The sequence below is a fragment of the Lithobates pipiens genome, unplaced genomic scaffold (assembly GCF_037356315.1).
Source record: "Lithobates pipiens isolate NorthernLeopardFrog02 unplaced genomic scaffold, aLitPip1_a1.2 Scaffold_28, whole genome shotgun sequence".
Taxonomy (NCBI): Eukaryota; Metazoa; Chordata; class Amphibia; order Anura; family Ranidae; genus Lithobates; species Lithobates pipiens.
Genome location: NW_027507789.1, coordinates 208,900,230 through 208,920,648, shown reverse-complemented (window position 1 = coordinate 208,920,648; position 20,419 = coordinate 208,900,230). Strand labels below are relative to the sequence as shown.

The following is a 20,419-nucleotide window of genomic DNA, read 5'->3' as shown; positions in this document are numbered from 1 at the left end:
AAATTTATTTGTTTTAGGGACTTAGGAACATATGTGGACAGAATATTAGAAGACGTGTTCTGTGTTCTTAGAGATGAATAGTTTTTAAACGGAAATGGTTCTAAGGGGGCTACAAGAAAATGGCGGCGGGTGCAGAGACAGCTGTGGGCGTTTACGTCATGACGCGGATGTCATGGCGGCTGTGTAAGGTAAGAATGAAATGAGTGGAGTCTGGTGGGAAAAGGAAAGCTCGTGTTTGAGTCAGGTGCTAAAGAACTACAAGTCCCAGTATGTATGGGGACCTCAAAATGTCATTGTTCTGGACCCCCAAGTGTCAGTGTGTCATTGTTCTGGACCAGCCAAGTGTCAGTGTGTCATTGTTCTGGACCCCAAGTGTCAGTGTGTCATTGTACTGGACCCCAAGTGTCAGTGTGTCATTGTTCTGGGACCCCCCAAGTGTCAGCGTGTCATTGTTCTGGGACCCCCAAGTGTCAGTGCGTCATTGTTCTGGGACCCCCAAGTGTCAGTGCGTCATTGTTCTGGGACCCCCAAGTGTCAGTGTGTCATTGTTCTGGACCTCTGTGTGTCATTGTTCTGGACCCCAAGTGTCAGTGTGTTATTGTTCTGGACCCCCAAGTGTCAGTGTGTTATTGTTCTGGACCCCCAAGTGTCAGTGTGTCATTGTACTGGGACCCCCCAAGTGTCAGTGTGTCATTGTACTGGGACCCCCCAAGTGTCAGTGTGTCATTGTTCTGGGACCCCCAAGTGTCATTGTGTCATTGTTCCGGATCCCCAAGTGTCAGTGTGTCATTGTTTCGGATCCCCAAGTGTCAGTGTGTCATTGTTCCGGATCCCCAAGTGTCAGTGTGTCATTGTTCTGGACCCCCAAGTGTCAGTGTGTCATTGTAATGGGGTCCCGGGTGGTTTAAGTATTGGATTTCAGCTGGCGGCCCATTTTTCATGGTCCTTTTTTCACAATAAATATGATTCTTTTCCAGGTCACATGAAGACAGTTGAGGACCGGTGACAGTTGAGGATTGATGACAGTTGATGTTGCTATTTTTATTGTACCTAGTGTACCAAGTGTCAGTGTGTCATTATTCTGGATCCCCAAGTGTCAGTGTGTCATTATTCTGGATCCCCAAGTGTCAGTGTGTCATTGTTCCGGATCCCCAAGTGTCAGTGTGTCATTGTTCCGGATCCCCAAGTGTCAGTGTGTCATTGTTCCGGATCCCCAAGTGTCAGTGTGTCATTGTTCTGGGACCCCCAAGTGTCAGTGTGTCATTGTTCTGGGACCCCCAAGTGTCAGTGTGTCATTGTTCTGGGACCCCCAAGTGTCAGTGTGTCATTGTTCTGGGACCCCCAAGTGTCAGTGTGTCATTGTTCGGGACCCCCAAGTGTCAGTATGTCATTGTTCTAGGACCCCAAGTGTCAGTCTGTCATTGTTCTGGGACCCCCACGTGTCAGTATGTCATTGTTCTGGGACCCCCAAGTGTCAGTATGTCATTGTTCTAGGACCCCAAGTGTCAGTGTGTCATTGTTCTGGACCCCCAAGTGTCAGTGTGTCATTGTAATGGGGTCCCGGGTGGTTTAAGTATTGGATTTCAGCTGGCGGCCCATTTTTCATGGTCGTTTTTTCACAATAAATATGATTCTTTTCCAGGTCACATGAAGACAGTTGAGGACCGGTGACAGTTGAGGATTGATGACAGTTGATGTTGCTATTTTTATTTTACAGAAGACAAGCTCTTTATAAAGAAGACAGACGGAGTCAGTACCAGGGTGGAGGTGTTCTGTAGCACACAATGGATGAAGAGAGCCTGGCAGCCGCCATCCAGACCTACAAAGCCCAGCTGGAACAGGTCAGACAGACGGTGAACGCCGATTTGGACCCCTCACAGAAAGCCGACCTCCTCCAGCTTCAGGAGGACTTGCAGCAGCTGATAGAACTGACTGAGTCTAGCCTGCTGTCTGTGCAGAAATCCAACCTACTGTCCGCGCTCGATGGTCCCTCCTCCTCCTCACATCCGGACGATGAGTATGAGGCTTTCAGGAGGGCCATAGGGGAACTGAGTAATGAAAGTGAGGCCACAGGGGCCACGGATGGTAAATCCATTTGTTCGGGAGGCAGTGAGGAAGAAGAGGAGGAGGAGGAGGAGGAGGAGGTGGTGGAGGAAGATGTAAACAGCGGAATGAAGGTCAGAGCCCCTTACTATAGCACATGGGGGACGTTGGAGTATCATAACGCCATGATTGTGGGCTCGGAAGAAACAGAGGATGGGAGTCCCGGGGTCCGGGTTCTCTATCTGTACCCCACGCACAAGGCCATGAAAACATGTCCCTATTTTCTAGATGGAAGGTGTCGCTTTAATGAAAGCTGCAGGTAAGCAAAGCACTTCAAGACTGGAAATTCCATGGACAGGGTTGTCAACCAAACATAAATACCAGGCTAGGTCTTTGTAGATGCGTGTTTCTTGGTGCCTTGGAAATGTCTGCCGCTGTTGATGGGTTTACATTTAAAGAAGGCTCAAATGGAAAACTGGAGGGTACAGCTGCTAGGTTCCCTTTTTAAAATGCTCATTGCTTGGCTGCCCTACTGATCCAAGCATGCCAATGTGCATTCCTGATTTAACCACTTCAATACCGGGCACTTTCGCACCTTCCTGCCCAGGCCAATTTTCAGCTTTCAGCCCTGTCACTTTTTGAATGACAATTGTGCGGTCATACAACACTGTACCCAAACAAAATGTTTATAATTTTGTTCCCACAAATAGAGCTTTCTTTTGGTGGCATTTGATCACCTCTGAGGTTTTTATTTTTTGCAAAACGAATATAAACAGACTGAAAATTTTGAAACAATAAAGTTTTTCTTTGTTATAAAATTTTGTAAATAAGTACGTTTTCTTCTTCACTGATGGGCACTGATAAGCTGCATTGATGGGCACCAATGAGGCACGCACTGACAATGGGCATTCATAGGTGGCACTGATGGGCACACATATTTGGCACTGAAAGGCTGTACTGATGGGTACTTATGGGTGGCACTGATGGGCACTGATAGACGGATTGTAACTTCCTTGGTGGTTCAGTGTGGTGGCCATCCCTGGTGGTCCTGGGCAGGCATCTGAGGGGGGAACTGTGCTGATAAACCATCGGTACAGACCCCCCCCCCCCCCCCCCCCCCCATCAGGAGAGCAGCTGATTGGCTCTCCTCTACTCGTGTCTGCCAGAGTTAAGAAAAGCCGATCAACGGCTCTTACTGTTTACATCGTGATCAGCCATGATTGGACACCTCTGTCAGAGGCTCTTTACCGAGATTGTAGTTGCAGTGTGTTAGACTGACAAGCTGCAATAACGATCACCGCAATGCGCTTGATATCCTGAAAGGCATCATATGGCGTCCGGTGAGGATATCACAACCACTTTGCTGACGTCATTTTGTTATATGGCGGGAGGCAAGTGGTTAAAGTCAAACTCTAGGCAAAACTTTTATATATTTATTTTGGATAGCGTAAGGGAGGTTTATTTTTTTCCATCTTTGTCCCATCGAGATTTACTTTGACTTCCTGTCCCATAGCCAAACGGGAAGTGAGAGGAAATCACTGCAAACTAAATCTAGAACTATGGGCAAAACTTTTATTTTCATTTTGGATAAAGCAAGGAAGGGTTATAACCCCCTGTCAGATTTTCTTTTTTTTTTCCTGTGTCACATTGCTGAGATTTCTCTTTACTTCCTGCCCCATAGCCAAACAGGAAGTGAAAGGAAATCCCTGCAAATTAAGTATATTTCTTGGGCACCCCCAGGTCATCAGAGCTAGTGTCCCCATTGGAAGATCCCCCTCTATTACATTTCTGGGGACAACACAAAATTTGTGATTTTCTTTTACTTTCACTTTCAATGATAATGGTAAATGGGACAAATGGAGAGGGGGGATCGGGGGGCACAGACAGCAATAAAATCTGACAAATGTTCTAATCCTTCTTCACTCCATCTCAAACTAAAAATAAAGTTTTGCCTTTAGTTATAACGTTGCACAAAGGCAACTTTTTTTTTTAGATTTGTATAGAGTAAGGGAGGGTTAATAACCCCTGTCAGTGTTTATATATTAAAGCCATTGGTGTCCCATTCGATTGATTTCCCTTTACTTCCTGTCCCAAAGCCAACAGGAAATCCCTCCAAAGTGATTTTTTTTCCCCCAGAACTAGTGTCCCAGTTAGAAGATTTTTCTCTTTATTCCTGTTTTGGGGACAATCCAACTGGACAAATAGAGAGGGTGAATCTCCCTAACAGGCACACAGACAGCAGTAAAAAATCTGATGGGGGTTCCAATCCCTCTACTAAACTAAAAGCTATACAAAGAGCTATCTGAAACGCGTTTGTTAACCCCCCCCCCCCCCCCCAAAAAAAAATTGATCCTGCTCCTTTAACTGCTTGCCGCCCTCCCCCGCCATCAAAAGATTGCAGGGCGGTGCGGCTCTTGTTCTGGGAGGCTGTCATATGATGGCCTCCCAGAAGGGCCACTCTCACGCACCTCTGGGGGTGCGCAGCACAGTGATCGTGGCCGCGCCATGTTGGTAGGACACGGCGCGAGCCCAATTTGTGTAAAGAGCCGCGTCAGTGGGGTCGGCTGTGTCCAATCACAGCCAGTCTCATGTAAACACGAATATGCCGATAATTAGCACTCCTCGCCTCACACTGACAAAGTGTGTGGCGAGGAGAGATGATCAGTGGCATCTCCTCACAGGGGACATCTAGGGATGTAATGAGAGCACTGATCATCATGCCCTGATTACAATATAGTGCCAACTGTGTCACCAATAAGTGCCCATTAGCGATGCCAGTCAGTGCTGGCTATCAGAACCGCATATCAGTGCTGCCCATCACTGCTGTCGGTCAATGCCCATCAGTGCCACCCACCAATTCCCATCAGTATCGCCTATCCTGTGCCGCCTATCCGTGCTCATCAGTGCCCATAAGTGTGGCATATTATTTCCCCCTCATCAGTGCCCATAAGTGGCACCTCATCAATGCCCACCAGTTCAGCCTATCAGTGCCACCTCATCAGCGCACATCAGTGAAGGAGAAAAATTACTTAGTTACAAAATTTACTGACAGAAATTAAGTAAAGAAACTTTTTTCAAAATGTTTGGTCCTCCTCCTCCTCCTCCTCCTCCCTCCTCCCTCCTCCCTCCTCCTTCCTCCTTCCTCCTTCCTCCTCCCTCCTCCTTCCTCCTCCTCCTCCTCCTCCTCCTCTGTGTGAGAGCCGCCCCTCCCCCTCTTGCTGCTCTCATAACACTTACCTGTATACCCCATCAACACTGCCTCCTATTGCAGTGTCATCCTCTGTGAATGATTTATAAATGCTGTAAATACCTCATTTAAGAGCAGAGATTGCAATCACATGACCAGCCAGCTCATACCTTCTCTCCTCCTCCCCACCAGACTGACAGCAGTGGAATCTCAGCCCCGCCCACTTCATCTCTCAGAGGAGGAAAGGAGAAAGCTGGCTGGTCATGTGATCACAATCTCTGCTGTGAAATGAGGTATTTGGAGCATTTATTTTTAGAAATCACACACAGGGGGGGATACTACAATAGGAGGCAGTACTGATGGTGTATACAGGTTAGAGTGGCTTAACAACCTCTTTAACTGTGACTTTGTATCCTGCATGGTTGTTCCGGGTGAGTGGTTCAACTGGTAGATTAGAAATCATGTATATAAGATGACTATGTCTTTTCTGTATTGAGAACTCTTGCCCTTTTTAGATATGAGTATAGCGAATAGTTTGTGTCCTTTAATGGTCCTCCTTTTTTCCTCCACTCAGGTTCTCACATGGACAAGTGGTGCCAGCAAGTGAGCTCCGGGTCTTTAAGGAGGCAGACCTCCACTCTCTCGGCATTGACAAACCCTGCTTGGCACAGCACAGCGATGGCATCTGGTACCCTGGGCGAATTATTGGTAAAGTCTGAAACTACAGGGCTGGGCACACCAACCTATTATGTCACCCAATACATCGTCAATGTTGTAAGGCGGAAAAAAATAAGTGCATCAACTAGAATTAATTTAACATCACGTTGTAATATTACCCCTTATTGCAAGCATTTATATTCTCATGACTCCATTTATCATGGGATAGGAAACCTCAAACATCCGAGGGGCTGCTGGCCACAGTGGTTTCTACATTGCCCTGTCCTAGTTGTTGCTGTGTAGACTTTTGTAGACTTTGTGCCCATGGGGGGATCATGGCACTGCCCCCCCTCCTTCCTGTTGCACCAGGAGCCACATAGGGGCTTCCCCCCCATCTTTTCAAGTATAAAAGATGGGGGGGGGGGTGGAATCTATATATAGACACTATATTACCAAACATATTGCCTTTACACACACATGAGCTTTATTGGCATCCCAGTCTTAGTCCGTAGGGTTCAATATTAAGTTGGCCCACCCTTTGCAGGTATAACAGCTTCAACTATTCTGGGAAAGCTGTCCACAAGGTTAGGAGTGTGTCTATGGGAATGTCCAGAAGCGCATTTGTGAGGTCAGGCACTGATGTTGGACAAGAAGGCCTGGCTCGCAGTATCCGCTCTAATTCATCCCAAAGGTGTTCTATCCAGTTGAGGTCAGGACTCTGTGCATGCCAGTCAAGTTCCTCCACCCCAAACTCCATCCATGTCTTTATGGACCTTGCTTTGTGCAACCCAACCCCTTAAAAACAACCCCACACCATAATCCCCCCTCCACCAAATGATTTGCCCAGTGCACAAAGCATGCAGGCATCCCAATATCTCTGGTAATATAGTGTATCTCTACTTCTATTTGCTCTCCTTGCAGGGCTGGACCCCGGGACCCTGGGACCCAGGGGTTTGGTCATGCTTGCATTACATAAAGTTTTTTTCCTGGCATGGTGCTAATACAGGTCCATGGGAGTGGGACCCTGATAAAATGGGACCCGGTCCTTGAAGGTTTGCTAAACGCAGCCCGCCATGATGGGTGAACGTTGGATATGCCTGTTAAATCAGCAGAATCCTGCGGCGAGGTTAAGGTAAGGGAAGAAGCCTAGGAACTGTAAAAGTCCACCTATGATTTTTCTTCCTTAGGGAAAAATGTTTTCCTGCCTTAAATCTCCACTTGAGGGAGTATATGCACATACCTTAAAATCTGTTGTCTTCACTTTTGCTCAGTGTCAATCTGTGCCCCTCATTCAAGCGGACTCTTTCTCTTGCGCCAGTTGCATCCGCCTCTAGGCAGTGACGATGCCCTCCGCCATTAGACTCTAGAGGAAAGCCTCAGGGTCAGGCCCAGGCACAAAAGAAGTCCTTGGGCTGGAAAACTGCAAAACTGAATTCTAAAGCCTCATTATGTAGGGGCGCCCCCACTCGCTAGGTTAGGGGAAGACTTCTGTAGTTCTCAGATGTCTGGCAAGAGGAAATTTAGGACAGATGGGTCATCTCCACGGTATCTCTAGGGTACAAACTGGAATTTCAGGAGTTTCCACAGTCTCGTTTTCTGAGATCAAACGTTCCTAGAGATCCAGGGAAAAGGCAATCTCTGTTTCGGCACTAAACCGGTTAATGGCTCAGGGGGTGATAATACAAATCCCCACAGAAAAGCAAGGTTTGGGGTTTTATTCAAACCTCTTTACGGTACCAAAATCGAATGGAGATGTCAGACCCATTCTAGATCTAAAGAATCTAAAGTGGTTCCTGAAGAGCCACTCTTTTCCCATGGAGTCAATCAGGTTGGTGGTTTGTATCCTACAAGGAGGAGAACTTCTGGCATCTATTAATATCAGGGATGCATATCTGCATGTTCCTATATTTCCCACTCACCAAAGGTTTCTGCTGTTCGAGGTAGAACAGCATCATTTTCAGTTTGTAGTCTTGCCCTTCTGGCTAGCTACAGCACCCTGGGTGTTTACAAAAGTTCTGGCCCCAACTAAAAAGACAGATGCCAGCCTTTCAGGTTGGGGAGCAGTGCTAGTGCTAAAAAAAGACAACTGTCCAGGGACAAAACCGAAAAGTCCTTGCCCATCAACATCCTAGAGATTCGGCAGCAGGTCTGGCTCTGAAGGCCTGGACGTTCAGTTTACGGGGTTGTCCTGTTAGGATCCAATCTGACAATGCTACAGCTGTGGCTTACATCAATCACCAAGGGGGCACCAAGAGTCTCGCAGCACAGAGGGAGATAAACCATATCCTAACTTGGGCAGAAAGGAATGTTCCGTGCCTATCAGCAGTTTTCATTCCGGGAGTAGAAAATTGTCAGGCGGACTTCTTGAGCCACCAGCAGTTGTTCCCGGGGGAATGGTCCCTTCACCCTGACATTTTTCAGGCTGTTTACCAAAGACGGTGGACTCCGGACATAGATCTTCTGGCGTCCAGATTCAACATGAAGTTGGTCAACTTTGTGTGCAGGACAAGGGATCTACTCGCATGCGGAACAGATGCATTGGTGACCCCGTGGGATCAGTTCTCACTGATTTATGCATTCCCCCCATTCAGTTGCTGTCACGGCTTCTTTGCAGGATCAAGCTGGAAAGAAAGCTGGTAATTCTGGTAGCCCCAGCATGGCCCAGAAGCTCATGGTATACGGAAATCGTAAAGATGCCGGTGGAGGATCCCTGGTCCCTTCCACTACGGCCAGACCTACTCTCACAGGGGCCAATATCCCATCCTACCTTACAAATGCTAAATTTAACAGCTTGGCTGTTGAAACCCACATTCTGAAGAGTGGGCTTTCTGGGTCTCTTATCTCTACCTTGACTAATGCAAGGAAGCCAGCTTCCATAACTATATATTACAGTCTGGAGGGCGTATGTTTCCAAGGGTTCACAAGTCCAAGGGTTGCCACCCTCGGTAGTACAACCTAGGCAGAATTCTTGCCTTTCTATAAATAGAAGTAGAGATGAAGATGACCTTGAGTACTATCAAGGGCCAAGTCTCAGCTTTATCGGTCTTATTTCAAAGACCGCTTGCTTCACATTCTTTGGTCTGGGTTTTTATGTAAGGGGTGATGCGGCTTAATCCGCCAGCCAGATCTCCTTTGAACCCTTGGGACTTGAACCTAGTTTTGCCAGTGTTACAAAAATAGCCATTTGAACCAATACAGCATATTCCCTTTAGTCCTCCTTATAAGGAAGTTAGTGTTCTTGGTTGCTATATCCTCAGCAAGGAGGGTTTTGTAATTGGCTGCTCTTTCTTGTAAAGAGCCATATTCTCGAGGACAGGGTCGTGTTGCGTCCTCGTCCAAGTTTTTTGCCTAAAGTGGTCTCAGGTTTTCACCTGAATCAAGAAATTGTCCTGCCATTGTTTTTTCCAAAACCATGTTTCAGGGAAGAGAAGTCACTTCATTGTCTTGATGTGGTGAGAGCGGTCAAAGAGCTTTCTTTCGGTGGTATTTGATCACCACTGCATTTTTTTTAGTTTTTTGCGCTATAAACATAAGAAGACCGTCAATTTTTGAAGAAAAAAAAAATCTATATACTTTCTGCTTTAAAACATACCCAATAAAATATTTTTAAAAATGTACTTTCTTCATAAATTTAGACCAATACTTATTTTGCTATATTTTATCCCAGTAAGTGTATATCAATACACTTACTGTAAGCGTTTTACGTGAACGTTATAGCATCCTCAAACTATAATATTTATTTACGGAAGATATATATATAAATTTTCCTACTAGTAATGGCGATGATCAGCGATATTGCGGCCAACAACCGGATACTAACTGACACTTTACAGTGATCAGTGCTAAAAATATTCACTGTCACTGTACTAATGACACTGGCTGGGGAGGGGTCAAATCTCTAGGGCAGTGTTGGTGAACCTTGGCACCCCAGATGTTTTGGAACTACATTTCCCCTGATGCTCAACTACACTGCAGGGAGATCGAAGGGTTAACCTGTGTGCCTATACAGTGTTTTTGTGTATTGTATGTGCTGCTTTTACTAGGGAAAGAGATTGGTTCTAGTCACAGAGACACAGAATACTTACTTGTTTACATAGGCAAATCTCAGTTCTCTGTGTTTCACTGACGATTGGCGGGTGCCGGAGGACATCGAGTGCCCTGCACCTGCAGATTGGCTTCTGCTGTGAATTATCACAGCAGAAGCAGCTTGCTGTAGGCGTGTGCCCCCTGCAGGCGGAAATGCAGAATAACATACATATGTGATCCTGTGCACAGCTGCCACCCTAGAGCGTTCAGCAAGTGGTTAAGACAACGTGATATTTCTGAGTTTTAGCATAGCAGCAGTTTTTCTGTAATGCTTTTATTAGCTTAGTGATTGCATTCAGTTGTTTCCTAAATTGACATTTAAAACACTGCAGGAACACCTACAACCTCTTGCTTATTGCAGTTGGACCCATTGCTGATACTTTCCTCATTTGCAGCACATCAACCTAGGCTTCTCTTCTGATTTAGACAATAAACCTCTCCCACTTCCCTCATCTTCCTTGCATAGAAGGGTACGTGTTTTGTAGCTCACAGAAGATAGCTGGGAAAGCTGATAACATTGTTTGATATTTCAGTTCAGTGCACAGGAAGTAGAAGGATCAACGGGTGCTTGACCTTTAAAAAAATAAAAAAAATAAAAAACAAATGCAGCCACCATATCTAATGACTGGTACGCTGTAACTTATTACATTGTTGTTCTTACATTTTAGTTTTTTTTTTTCATTTTACATTTACAGTTTGTATGCTATGGCTGACTGCTGTTGTTTTCTCTGTGTGTTTTAGACATTGACAACTCATTCTACACTGTAAAATTTGATTCTTTGCTGCTGAAGGAAGCCGTGCTTGAAGCAGATGCCATCATCCAACCGCTACGGGAAAGTGAAGACTCTTCGACCGATGAAGATGATGAGGATGAAGTAGAGGATTCTGGGTATGCCCAAGGTTAGTAACATAATTATACCTAGTTTAAAGGTTAAAGTGGAGTTCCACCCCCCCAAAAAAAAAAAAAATTTTTTTGAAGTGCTTAAAAAATCTTTTAAAAAATTAGGAGAATTTTTTTTTTTTTTTTTTTTTTACTCGCCTCCTAAATGCCTGTTGCTAGGGGGTCCCTTGTAGTCTGCTTCCTTCGGCACCTGGGCTGGTGACATCACTTCCCTAGGCGTAAGAAGGGAGATCGCCTCTTCCCCCCCCTCCCTCTTGTCAATCATCTGTGACACGTGGCAGGTCCCAGATGATTGCGCGGCCAGTCACTACGCACGGCGCGGCACGCACATGCGCGGTGGGTGCCCGGCTGTGAAGTCACAGCTGGGTGCCCACACTTAAAATGCCGGCGCCGCTGAGCGGAGGGGAAGGCGAGCGGGGCTTCTATCCCTCGCATAGGTAAGTGTCCGATTATTAAAAGTTTGTAGCTGCTGACTTAAATTTTATTTATTTTTTTAAGCGAAACTCTGCTTTAATTCAGGGCTCAGTAAATTTGGGGTGCCAGGGATAGAATTGTATGTATAGCTCAGACCTTTTTTTCTTTCTTTTTTTTTATAGCTTTAGACCATATAGGGAAGGGTTAAATCCCCACCACATTCATTTTCTGTCTTTGTGCCACTGGGCACATTTCCCCTCAATTCCCATATTATGGGAATTCCCCTCTAAAGCCTGGTACACACAATGAGATTTTCAGACGAATTATTGTCCACTGATTAAATGAAAATTGTACAAGAAAACTTTTAATGCTGCACAAAAAAATGAGAATCAAGATTTTTTTTGCTTATAATAAAGATCAGAACTCTCGCATGATTCTTGCGGCACGTCCACCTTCATGATATACAAAAACAATTGGGCTAATTTTACTTTAGTTAAATTTTTTTTAATTCATCGAAGTGTATTTTTTTCCCAAAAAATTGCAATACAGTGTGCATAGACTACCATTGCGATGACCGCCATTTTATTCTCTAGGGTCTCTGCTTAAATATGTGTGATATATATATATATATATATATATATATATATATATATAGTGTATATGTAATATCTAATTTTTTTACTTACCAGAAATGGCTGTTGCTAGGCCTATTGTCCTAATCTGTCACTTCCTATTCCGCGGTAGTCTTCATTATTCTTCTCTCGTTGTCTTCTGGGGAAGGTGGCGCGCTGTGTTCTGGGACCTGTGTGTGTGTGTGTGTGTCCCAGAACACAGTTGGCCATTCACAAAGTGCCATGCGACTCACGCATGCGCAGTAGGAAACGGGCAGTGAAGCCGTAAGGCTCCACAGCCTGTTTCCCTCAGTTCGAATGGCGGTGCCGGGACTCGATCCAATGGACTTATCGGCCTCGGGTGGCCGACATTGCGGGCACCCTGGACAGGTAAGTGTGCTTGTTAAGTCAGTAGCTATGGTGTTTGTAGTTGCTGAGTTAAAAAAAAAAAAAAAAAAAAAAGATTTCAGCTGGAACACCGCTTTAAAGTGGTTGTAAACCCTCACAAACCACTTTGACCTACAGGTAAGCCTAGATTAAGGCTTACCTGTAGGTCCAAGAAATATCTCCTAAACCTATACAGTTTAGGAAATGTTTACTAAAAGACAGGCACCGTAGACAGCGGCCTGCAGGCGCACTATCTCCGTTAGTGGCGGCTCCTGCGTGCATGCGCGGGAGTGTCGTCATCACTGTCGTGCAATGCATAGTAGTCCATTATGCTTTACCTTTGCAGGGAGACAAAGAGGAAGTAACACCCATCAGGGTTTACTTCCTCTTTAAAATGCTGCAGAAAAAAAAAAATACAGTAAAAACTTTGAAAGGCTCTGGTGTGACTGCAGCCTTAAGCACAAAATGCCTCAAGTAATACTCCAATGATATGTTGTGTAATGTATGTAATCACTTCTATATAAGCACTAAGACTAGAGGCTGCCTTTATCATTGGATTGTTTGATTATCATTTCAACATTCTGATTGATATAAAGCAATTTAATGATACTTTCCAATGACCATTTTTATCACTTTTGACCTATTTTGTGTAATTGGATTGAGGACGAAACTCATTGAAGAAATGTTGATCAGTCTCTACCTTTATAATGAAGTATATGGAACAGTCAGTTCCATATAATAACACAATAATTATCACTTTTTATTTAGTTTTACTTTTTTCCAATAAACCTTTGACATTTTAAGGATTTTGCTACTTGTATTGCATCAGACCACTGTTTTTAGCGACCCAGTTTATTAAAATATTGCGTCTCATTAAACAGTTGATATGTGAATGGCTTGGGGGATGATCTGAGCAAATGGTAAAAAAAAAAGAAATACCAATGTCAAGGTGAGCACACACAGAATTGGCTTAACTCCTGCACATGATTCCTTAAAATATAAAGATGCTTATCCAGATATCCATTGTAAGCTGTTGACCTTCATCTACCAGAGCTAAGTATTGGGCCCCTTTAACACTTGTACGACCTGAAAATCGCACGATTTTGAGGATGACTTGAAGCAATGCCGGTGTAATCTTGAGATGTGTGTGTGTATATATATATATATATATATATATATATATATATATATATATATATATATATATTAGGGCTGTGGAAATGAAGGATTAATTCCTCGATTAATCGATTCATTTTTTTTTGATCGATCAAAATTCTGTTGATTGGTACTCGCTTCTCCGCCAGCTCCCGGGTCTTCAGGGAGTTCGGTCGGAGATCCAGTGACGTCACGGACATCGACGTCACCGGACTCCTCCCCCCCCCTCCCCAAGTGCCTTCATCTGGTAACGAAGAAAAGGGGGGAGGAGTCCAGTGACGTCAAAGTTCTGATTGAACGTAACACGTACGAGGGAGGAGCTACGCATGACATCACCCGCTGCTGCCCTACGGAACTAACGCGATTGTCGGCTTTACATGCTGTGTTTTTATCATCTTTATGTGAGTAGTTTGTGTTTTGAACACAAAAATTTTATCTTATACTTAAGCGGTGAGCACTCTTTCTACCCATGACCTGGCGTGCTTGCTGAGATCTAAGGAGACGTGAGGGGGCCATGCCATAAGGTGAGAGTGATTAGTTAGACAGGAGGTGGAGGGATTGTCACGCTACTGTGGGGAAAAAAAAAAGGACTTGCGTCAATGCTACAGTTTGAATTTAAAACGTATTTGTGTGAACTGTGAAGTTAAGTCATGGATTGTGGAAACTAACTAGTGTCAGGTTATTGTATATAGTGTATACCACATTTACCACTGACTAATGCAGAGTTGCAATGCAAGGAGATCATCTAAAAGTAGTTGGATCTGTATGTGCGTTATAATTAATCGAAATTAATCGATTAAAAAAAAAAAAACGATTAATTGAACACGAAAATTTTAATCGGTAACAGCCCTACTATATATCTATAAAGATGGCAGCAAGCGATTTAACTTCCCTCCCTACTTCCCCTTTACTCCAGTAATGCTCATGTAACATCATGCTTTGTTTATACAGTATTAGCGGACAATGAAGTGGTTGGAAATGGTCCCTGCAGTTCTGAATTTGCCGGTTGGGAGGCTCACACACGTGGGATTGGATCAAAGCTTCTAGCTCGAATGGGATATGAATTTGGGAAAGGTAAGTTATTGTTCTATCTTAGTTTTTCTTTTCTTGGGTTGAAAAAAAATATTTTTCTCAGTCCCAACATTGAGCACAATTGTCCTGATGATGCAAAATGAACAGCTGCCAAAAACAGCAGTTATGATAAAAATGAATTGTGCTTTTCAGATCAGCCTGTTTTTTATTCTCATTCGCATTTTTTTTTTTTTATTTATTTATTTATTTATTTTAAAAAAAAATTTTAGGTCTCGGAAAGAATTCAGAGGGTCGAATTGAGCCCGTACAGGCCGTGGTCTTGCCAAAGGGGAAATCATTAGACCAGTGTATAGCGATCCAACAAAGGAAGAAAAAAGGAGGGGGCCGCCCTCCCAGAACCAGAAAAAAGCGAGCGCCCAAGCTGACAGCGGCAGGCCGTGGGAAGCCCAACCGCCGCAACGTGTTTGACTTCCTGAATGAGAAACTGGAGGGCCAAAACGACAAGGGGCAACCCACAGGGACCAGAACCAATCTAGAAAGGAAAGGCAAGGAAGTATATAATGCCAGCCAAAGTAGCAAGCGGGCGCTGAATATTGAATTGGCCAAGACTATAGAGAGGACTCGGCAGAAGCAGAGAGAGATTGCGCACATTGCAGAGTCGCTGGCAAGGAATGTAGGAAGGTAGGTGCAGGTTATGGACTGTTGATTGATGTACTCTGAACCATTTCTACACTTCACACACAGTTACGCCAAATTAATAAAACCTATAGCTAAGCTACTTTATAACTTAAAGGATAAGTTCACCTTTGGGAACATATCACCTGCCCCACCCCTTTTTAGGGTGGAACATGTAACATGTCCCCAGTCCTGCAGCTTCCCACCTGATTTCCCCCTTCTTTTCCCTGCACCCGATGCCACAGTTTGAAAAGAACGCAGCCGCGCTGGGCTCCGCCCCCACCGCCTTGTCATTCATTCATTCAGTGTTCTGCGATTGAATGAACTTCAAGTACCGACAACCTTTGCCGCTGAAGGTTTCTAGTTATCAATGAATTACCAGGGTACTGGTGAACGCTTTTGGTAGTTCACATTTTTTTATTTATTTTTTTCCAGACATTCAGTAACTGCCTGCCCATATGATGTGTGGGCAGACAGTCTGCAGGAGCCTGAGATTGCACCCCTGATCTGCTGATTGCTTTCTAGGCTCCTAAAATAAAAAATAATAAATGTACTTTTTTTTTTTTTTTAACCTGAAAAGATGTGCATTTTTTATATATAGATTTTTTTTTTAGAAAGGTGAACTTATCCTTTAATCTTACTGAAAATACAATTTTATTCAGTCTACGGCCTTTGTAATTTTTTTTCCAAACATCTCCAAGAGGTCTGTGCATAGCCTTAGTTCTAATTAGGCCTCGTTCACACCATGTGCAGAGACATTCGGTTTTTCTATACGCATTCTGCAAGGGCACAACAAATTGTTCTCTATGTGCCCTGTTCACACCACAACACTGGTATCATGCGCAGAATTTTTTTCTGTGCAGGAATCTGCAACGTGTATCCTGTGTTCTGATGTGATATCAACACTGTGGTGTGAACCGGGTACATACCTGACATGCATGAAAACTGAAGTTAATGTGGATACAAACTCACTGATGTAAACTCTGTCTCTGCGAGTGAAATTCGTGTGGTTTACCCATCAGTTTTCATGCTGTGAACAAGCCCTTACAAGCAGTTTGTAACAAAATATGTCATTACTTGCAATGCCCCTCCAACTTAGCATGTGATTTGAAAAATTTCAGCAAGTATGCTGGAATGCTGAAATAGAAAAAAAAAGAGGGCGCTCCAACCTTGTGCATTATCCTTGGATATATTTTATTAAAAACGTATAAATAGCCTTGAGATGTTGGCCATCGGTCTCATGACAACTGACTCCAGATGGTAATTGAGAATATTTTAAGGGGCTGTTGACGCGTTTCAAAGGGATACCTTCTTCCTCAGAGCCCAGCAGTGTTGTCTCCTTCAGCTTCTTTTATTTATATATATATATATATATATATATATATATATATATATATATATATATATATATATATATATATATATATATATATATATATGTATGTGTATGCATGTATGTGTGTGTGTATATATATATGTATGCACATATATAAGAGTGTGCACTCAAGTGGAACCTCCCAGAGGGGTTCAGAGGTCCCACCCACAGATTGTGGGCGGTACTCTGCAAGAGGATGACACCCAATTCACATAAGTGGACATACACACACCTCTATGAAATGCTGTGTGTCATTTTGTGATACAGACATCCCTTACAAGACAACACAGCTAGTTCCTTGACCCCTCTACAGGCTCTACAATTAAAGGATAAGTTCACCTTTTGTAACATGTTACACCCTGTAACAGACCCAACCAAGACAGGAGCTTGTAGAGAGGACTAGGGACAAGCCTAGTACCCACTGATTATGGTCCATAGAGAGAGCAGATCATTCTCTGAGGGACCACCACTTAATGGATGCTGAGAGCGAGGCTTGGTATAATTCTCTGAATAAGGACAATAAAGCTTCCCTTCGGGAGTGGATTGAAAGGTGTAATATTAATTTTGTACAGGCTAATAGTAAGAGGGAATATGGTGGCCCTCCTGCAGACTGGGTTGGAGAGGCTCCTTCACTTGGGACAGAAATATTTATCAGCCATAACCCTCAGGAGATCCATGAAGATAAATAAATTAGTTCCAGTGTATCGGACTGCTGGGACTTTTGTAGTGGACAGTTTGTGTCTCTCCTATTGTTTATTGAGTCACCTATTGTTTCTGTCTGTCTGATAATATTGTGTGCACTCCACCTTGTTAGCAAACTATTGTGGTATGTTATATGTTTATGTTGATTAGCTTAAGGATTAGATAAATCACTGTCAGCTATTAGTTGCTAGACATGGATTAGCATATAGTATATGTTGGTTGTTCCTTAGTTATGGTAATTATATTCCTGTATACCGTTTTCTTTGCGTGTGATAATGTGATCAGGCTTACCTGATCTGGTGTACTATAAATTCTGTGCGAGTTTTCAATAAACCTTTCCAGTTTGCATGTACAAGCTATTGTCGGCTAGTCTTGTATGCTCAGCTATATCTGGTTCCTATGTCTAGACTGGAGGAAGCTATATACAGTATCTCACAAAAGTGAGTACACCTCTCACGTTTTTGTAAATTTTATTATATTTTTTCATGTGACAACACTTTTCTACAATGCTAGGCCTGTTCTGAGTGGAACCTGTCCTGTTAAACCACTGTATGGTCTTGGCCACTGTGCTGCAGCTCAGTTTCAGGGTCTTGGCAAACTTCTTATAGCCTAGGCCATCTTTATGTAGAGCAACAATTCTTTTTTTTTCAGATCCTCAGAGAGTTCTGTGCCATGAGGGGCCATGTTGAACTTCCAGTGACCAGTATGAGAGAGTGAAATTGAACACACCTGCTCCCCATTCACACCTGAGACCTTCTAACACTAACGAGTCACATGACACTGGAGAGGGAAAATGACTAATTGGGCCCAATTTGGAGATTTTCACTTAAGGGTGTACTCACTTTTGTTGCCAGCGGTTTAGACATTAATAGCTGTGTGTCGAGTTATTTTGAGGAGACAACAAATTTACACTGTTATACAAGCTGTACACTCACTACTTTACATTGTAGCAAAGTGCCATTTCTTTAGTGTTGTCACATGAAAAGATAGAATAAAATATTTACAAAGGTGTGAGGGGTATACTCACTTTTGTGAGATACTGTGTCTTGATGGAAACAGTCAAGCTGGGTGCTGGACAGTTCCGTCACACACCCATTCTCAGGTTGGGCTATTTAAAGAAGAATTACAGGTATGGCATTTTCCTTATAGTTGCATTGGTATATCTTGGTGCTATGCATATACCATACCTGCGGGTTCCCTCTAGAAGCTGGAGATCACTGTAGTAGACACCGCTACACCAGTGATCTATAGCAGTGATTCTCAACCAGGGTTCCTCCGAGAGGTTGCTAGGGGTTCCTTCAGCATTGGGGCAATTTCTGCCTCTCAGATAAGTTCCCACTGACACCATTGATCTTTTAGCTATCTGTAGAGAGGTAATTCTTCCCAATGACCACAAATGTAAGGACCATTCTTACCACTGACCATCACACTAATATATCATGAGTTGTAGATTCCAATTTTTTAGCAGGGGCTCCCCCGAGACCAGAGGACTATTTCAAGGGTTCCTCTGTGTTGAAAAGTTTGAGTATGGCTGTCCTATAGCTTCCAGGTCTCCTGCTGAGCAGCTGCTCTGCTGCAATCTGAACACGGGAGGTCTGCTGCTTGGCACAGGCGCCATTAAGAGAATGCTTTGCTTTTTTTCCCATTGAATACAAAGCATTCTTTGTTTGGACAAGGTGGATAGGGTCACATCACCACCCTGCCTCTACGCCTCATCTAATCACAGAACACTTTGCATTCATTAAGAATGCAAGAATTCATTCTGAATGATACCCAGTGGCTGACCTACTGTGTACAGAATGTAGAAGGGTAGCTGCTCAGCACAGAACAAAGAAGCTAGTGGAGATGACTAGTGTTGCGGTGTCTACTACAGTGATCTCCAGCTTCTAATCTAGAGGGAACTCGCAGGTGTGGTATACGCATTGCACCAAGCTGTACCAAATTATGGTATATGCATTGTTACATTTAATGGGTCCAAGCTGGATGATCAGTGTAACTATGTATAAAATGCCTTATGCCGCGCACACACGATTGGACTTTCCGCCAACAAAACCGTGGATTTTTGTTCGAAGGTTGTTGGCTCAAACTTGTCTTGCATACACACTGTCACACAAATGTGGGCTAACGATTACGAACGTGCCAATACAGAGAAGTACGACGAGCCGAGAAAAAGGAAATTCAGTAGCCAGTGCGGCTCCTTCTGCTTGATTCTGAGCATGTGTGACGGACTTGTGTACACACGATCGGACTTCCGTCAACAAAGTTTTGTTGGCGAAAAATTTGAGAACCTGCTATTAAACATCTGTTGGTGGAAAGTCCGACAGCAAATGTTCGAAGGAGCATGCGCACGGCTGCACTTTTTCCGACAACAAGCTCACATCCAACATTTCCTGTCGGAAAATCCGACCGTGTGTACGCTGCTTAAGTCCTAACATATTTTTTATTGTGTATAAAATGCCATAAGTGGAATTCTTCTGAAATTAAATTTGCAAAGACAATGTTCTGCATCTAGGATTTTTTTTGTAGCCGAGTTGTGAAGGTGACCTTTATTTTTCTTTTAGGGATAGCGTGATCAGCACGCAGCTGGAGAAACGCCTCTCAGACGCTCGATCTCAGCTTGCAGGTTTGCAGCAGGAAGAGCGAAGTTTGCAAAGAGAACAGAAGAAGGCAAACACACACAAAAAAATGACTGAATTTTAATTTGCCCCATATATACATATATAAATATATCTATCCCTGTACAGACTCATGAATTATGTCTATGTATCAAACTCTTCATTGCCCCAGTTTGTAATATTTGTTTCTGAAACTGAGAATAAACCGTTTTTATACTCCCAGTTTTGGAGTGTCTCCTGCCCACACCTGTCTCTGAGAGATTTCAACACCCCCCCTTCCTTTCTTCTCGATGTCATGATCTTTAAGGCAAGGGAGTGGTGTCATACCACAGAACGTTTCCTGCGAGGGCAAGCTTAGAATCCTGCATGCTCAGTGCACATTGGAACCCTGGTAAATATTGTATTGATCTACTCCATGTCCCCCAAATTCTCAACTCTTCCCCATCTCTGCTACTTTTTGTGAGCCATTTTGAGATTTTGAACTTCCCTTCGCTCTGATCATATCTGCTCCTCCGCTACCTGCTCGACGCTCAACACGCCTTATCAGACTTGCACGGCTTGTGCTTAGACCGCGCTTTG

At 43.8% G+C, this 20,419-nt stretch overlaps 1 protein-coding gene across 2 annotated transcripts; it reads left to right on the top strand.

Annotated features, from left to right (window-relative positions):
* Positions 1-54: 54 nt before the first annotated feature.
* On the top strand, positions 55-20,062 carry ZGPAT (zinc finger CCCH-type and G-patch domain containing). 2 transcript variants are annotated; one of them, XM_077460413.1, is made up of 7 exons: positions 55-188; positions 1,718-2,362; positions 5,805-5,938; positions 10,715-10,873; positions 14,393-14,515; positions 14,743-15,154; positions 19,787-20,062. In XM_077460413.1, exons 2-7 carry the CDS (start codon positions 1,785-1,787, stop codon positions 19,923-19,925), a joined length of 1,545 nt encoding a protein of 514 aa, XP_077316539.1. In that variant the 5' UTR covers positions 55-188; positions 1,718-1,784; the 3' UTR covers positions 19,926-20,062. The 2 variants fall into 2 exon arrangements, with proteins under 2 accessions (XP_077316539.1, XP_077316541.1); XM_077460415.1 differs by lacking the exon at positions 55-188 and adding an exon at positions 244-267.
* The last annotated feature ends 357 nt before the right edge of the window (positions 20,063-20,419 follow it).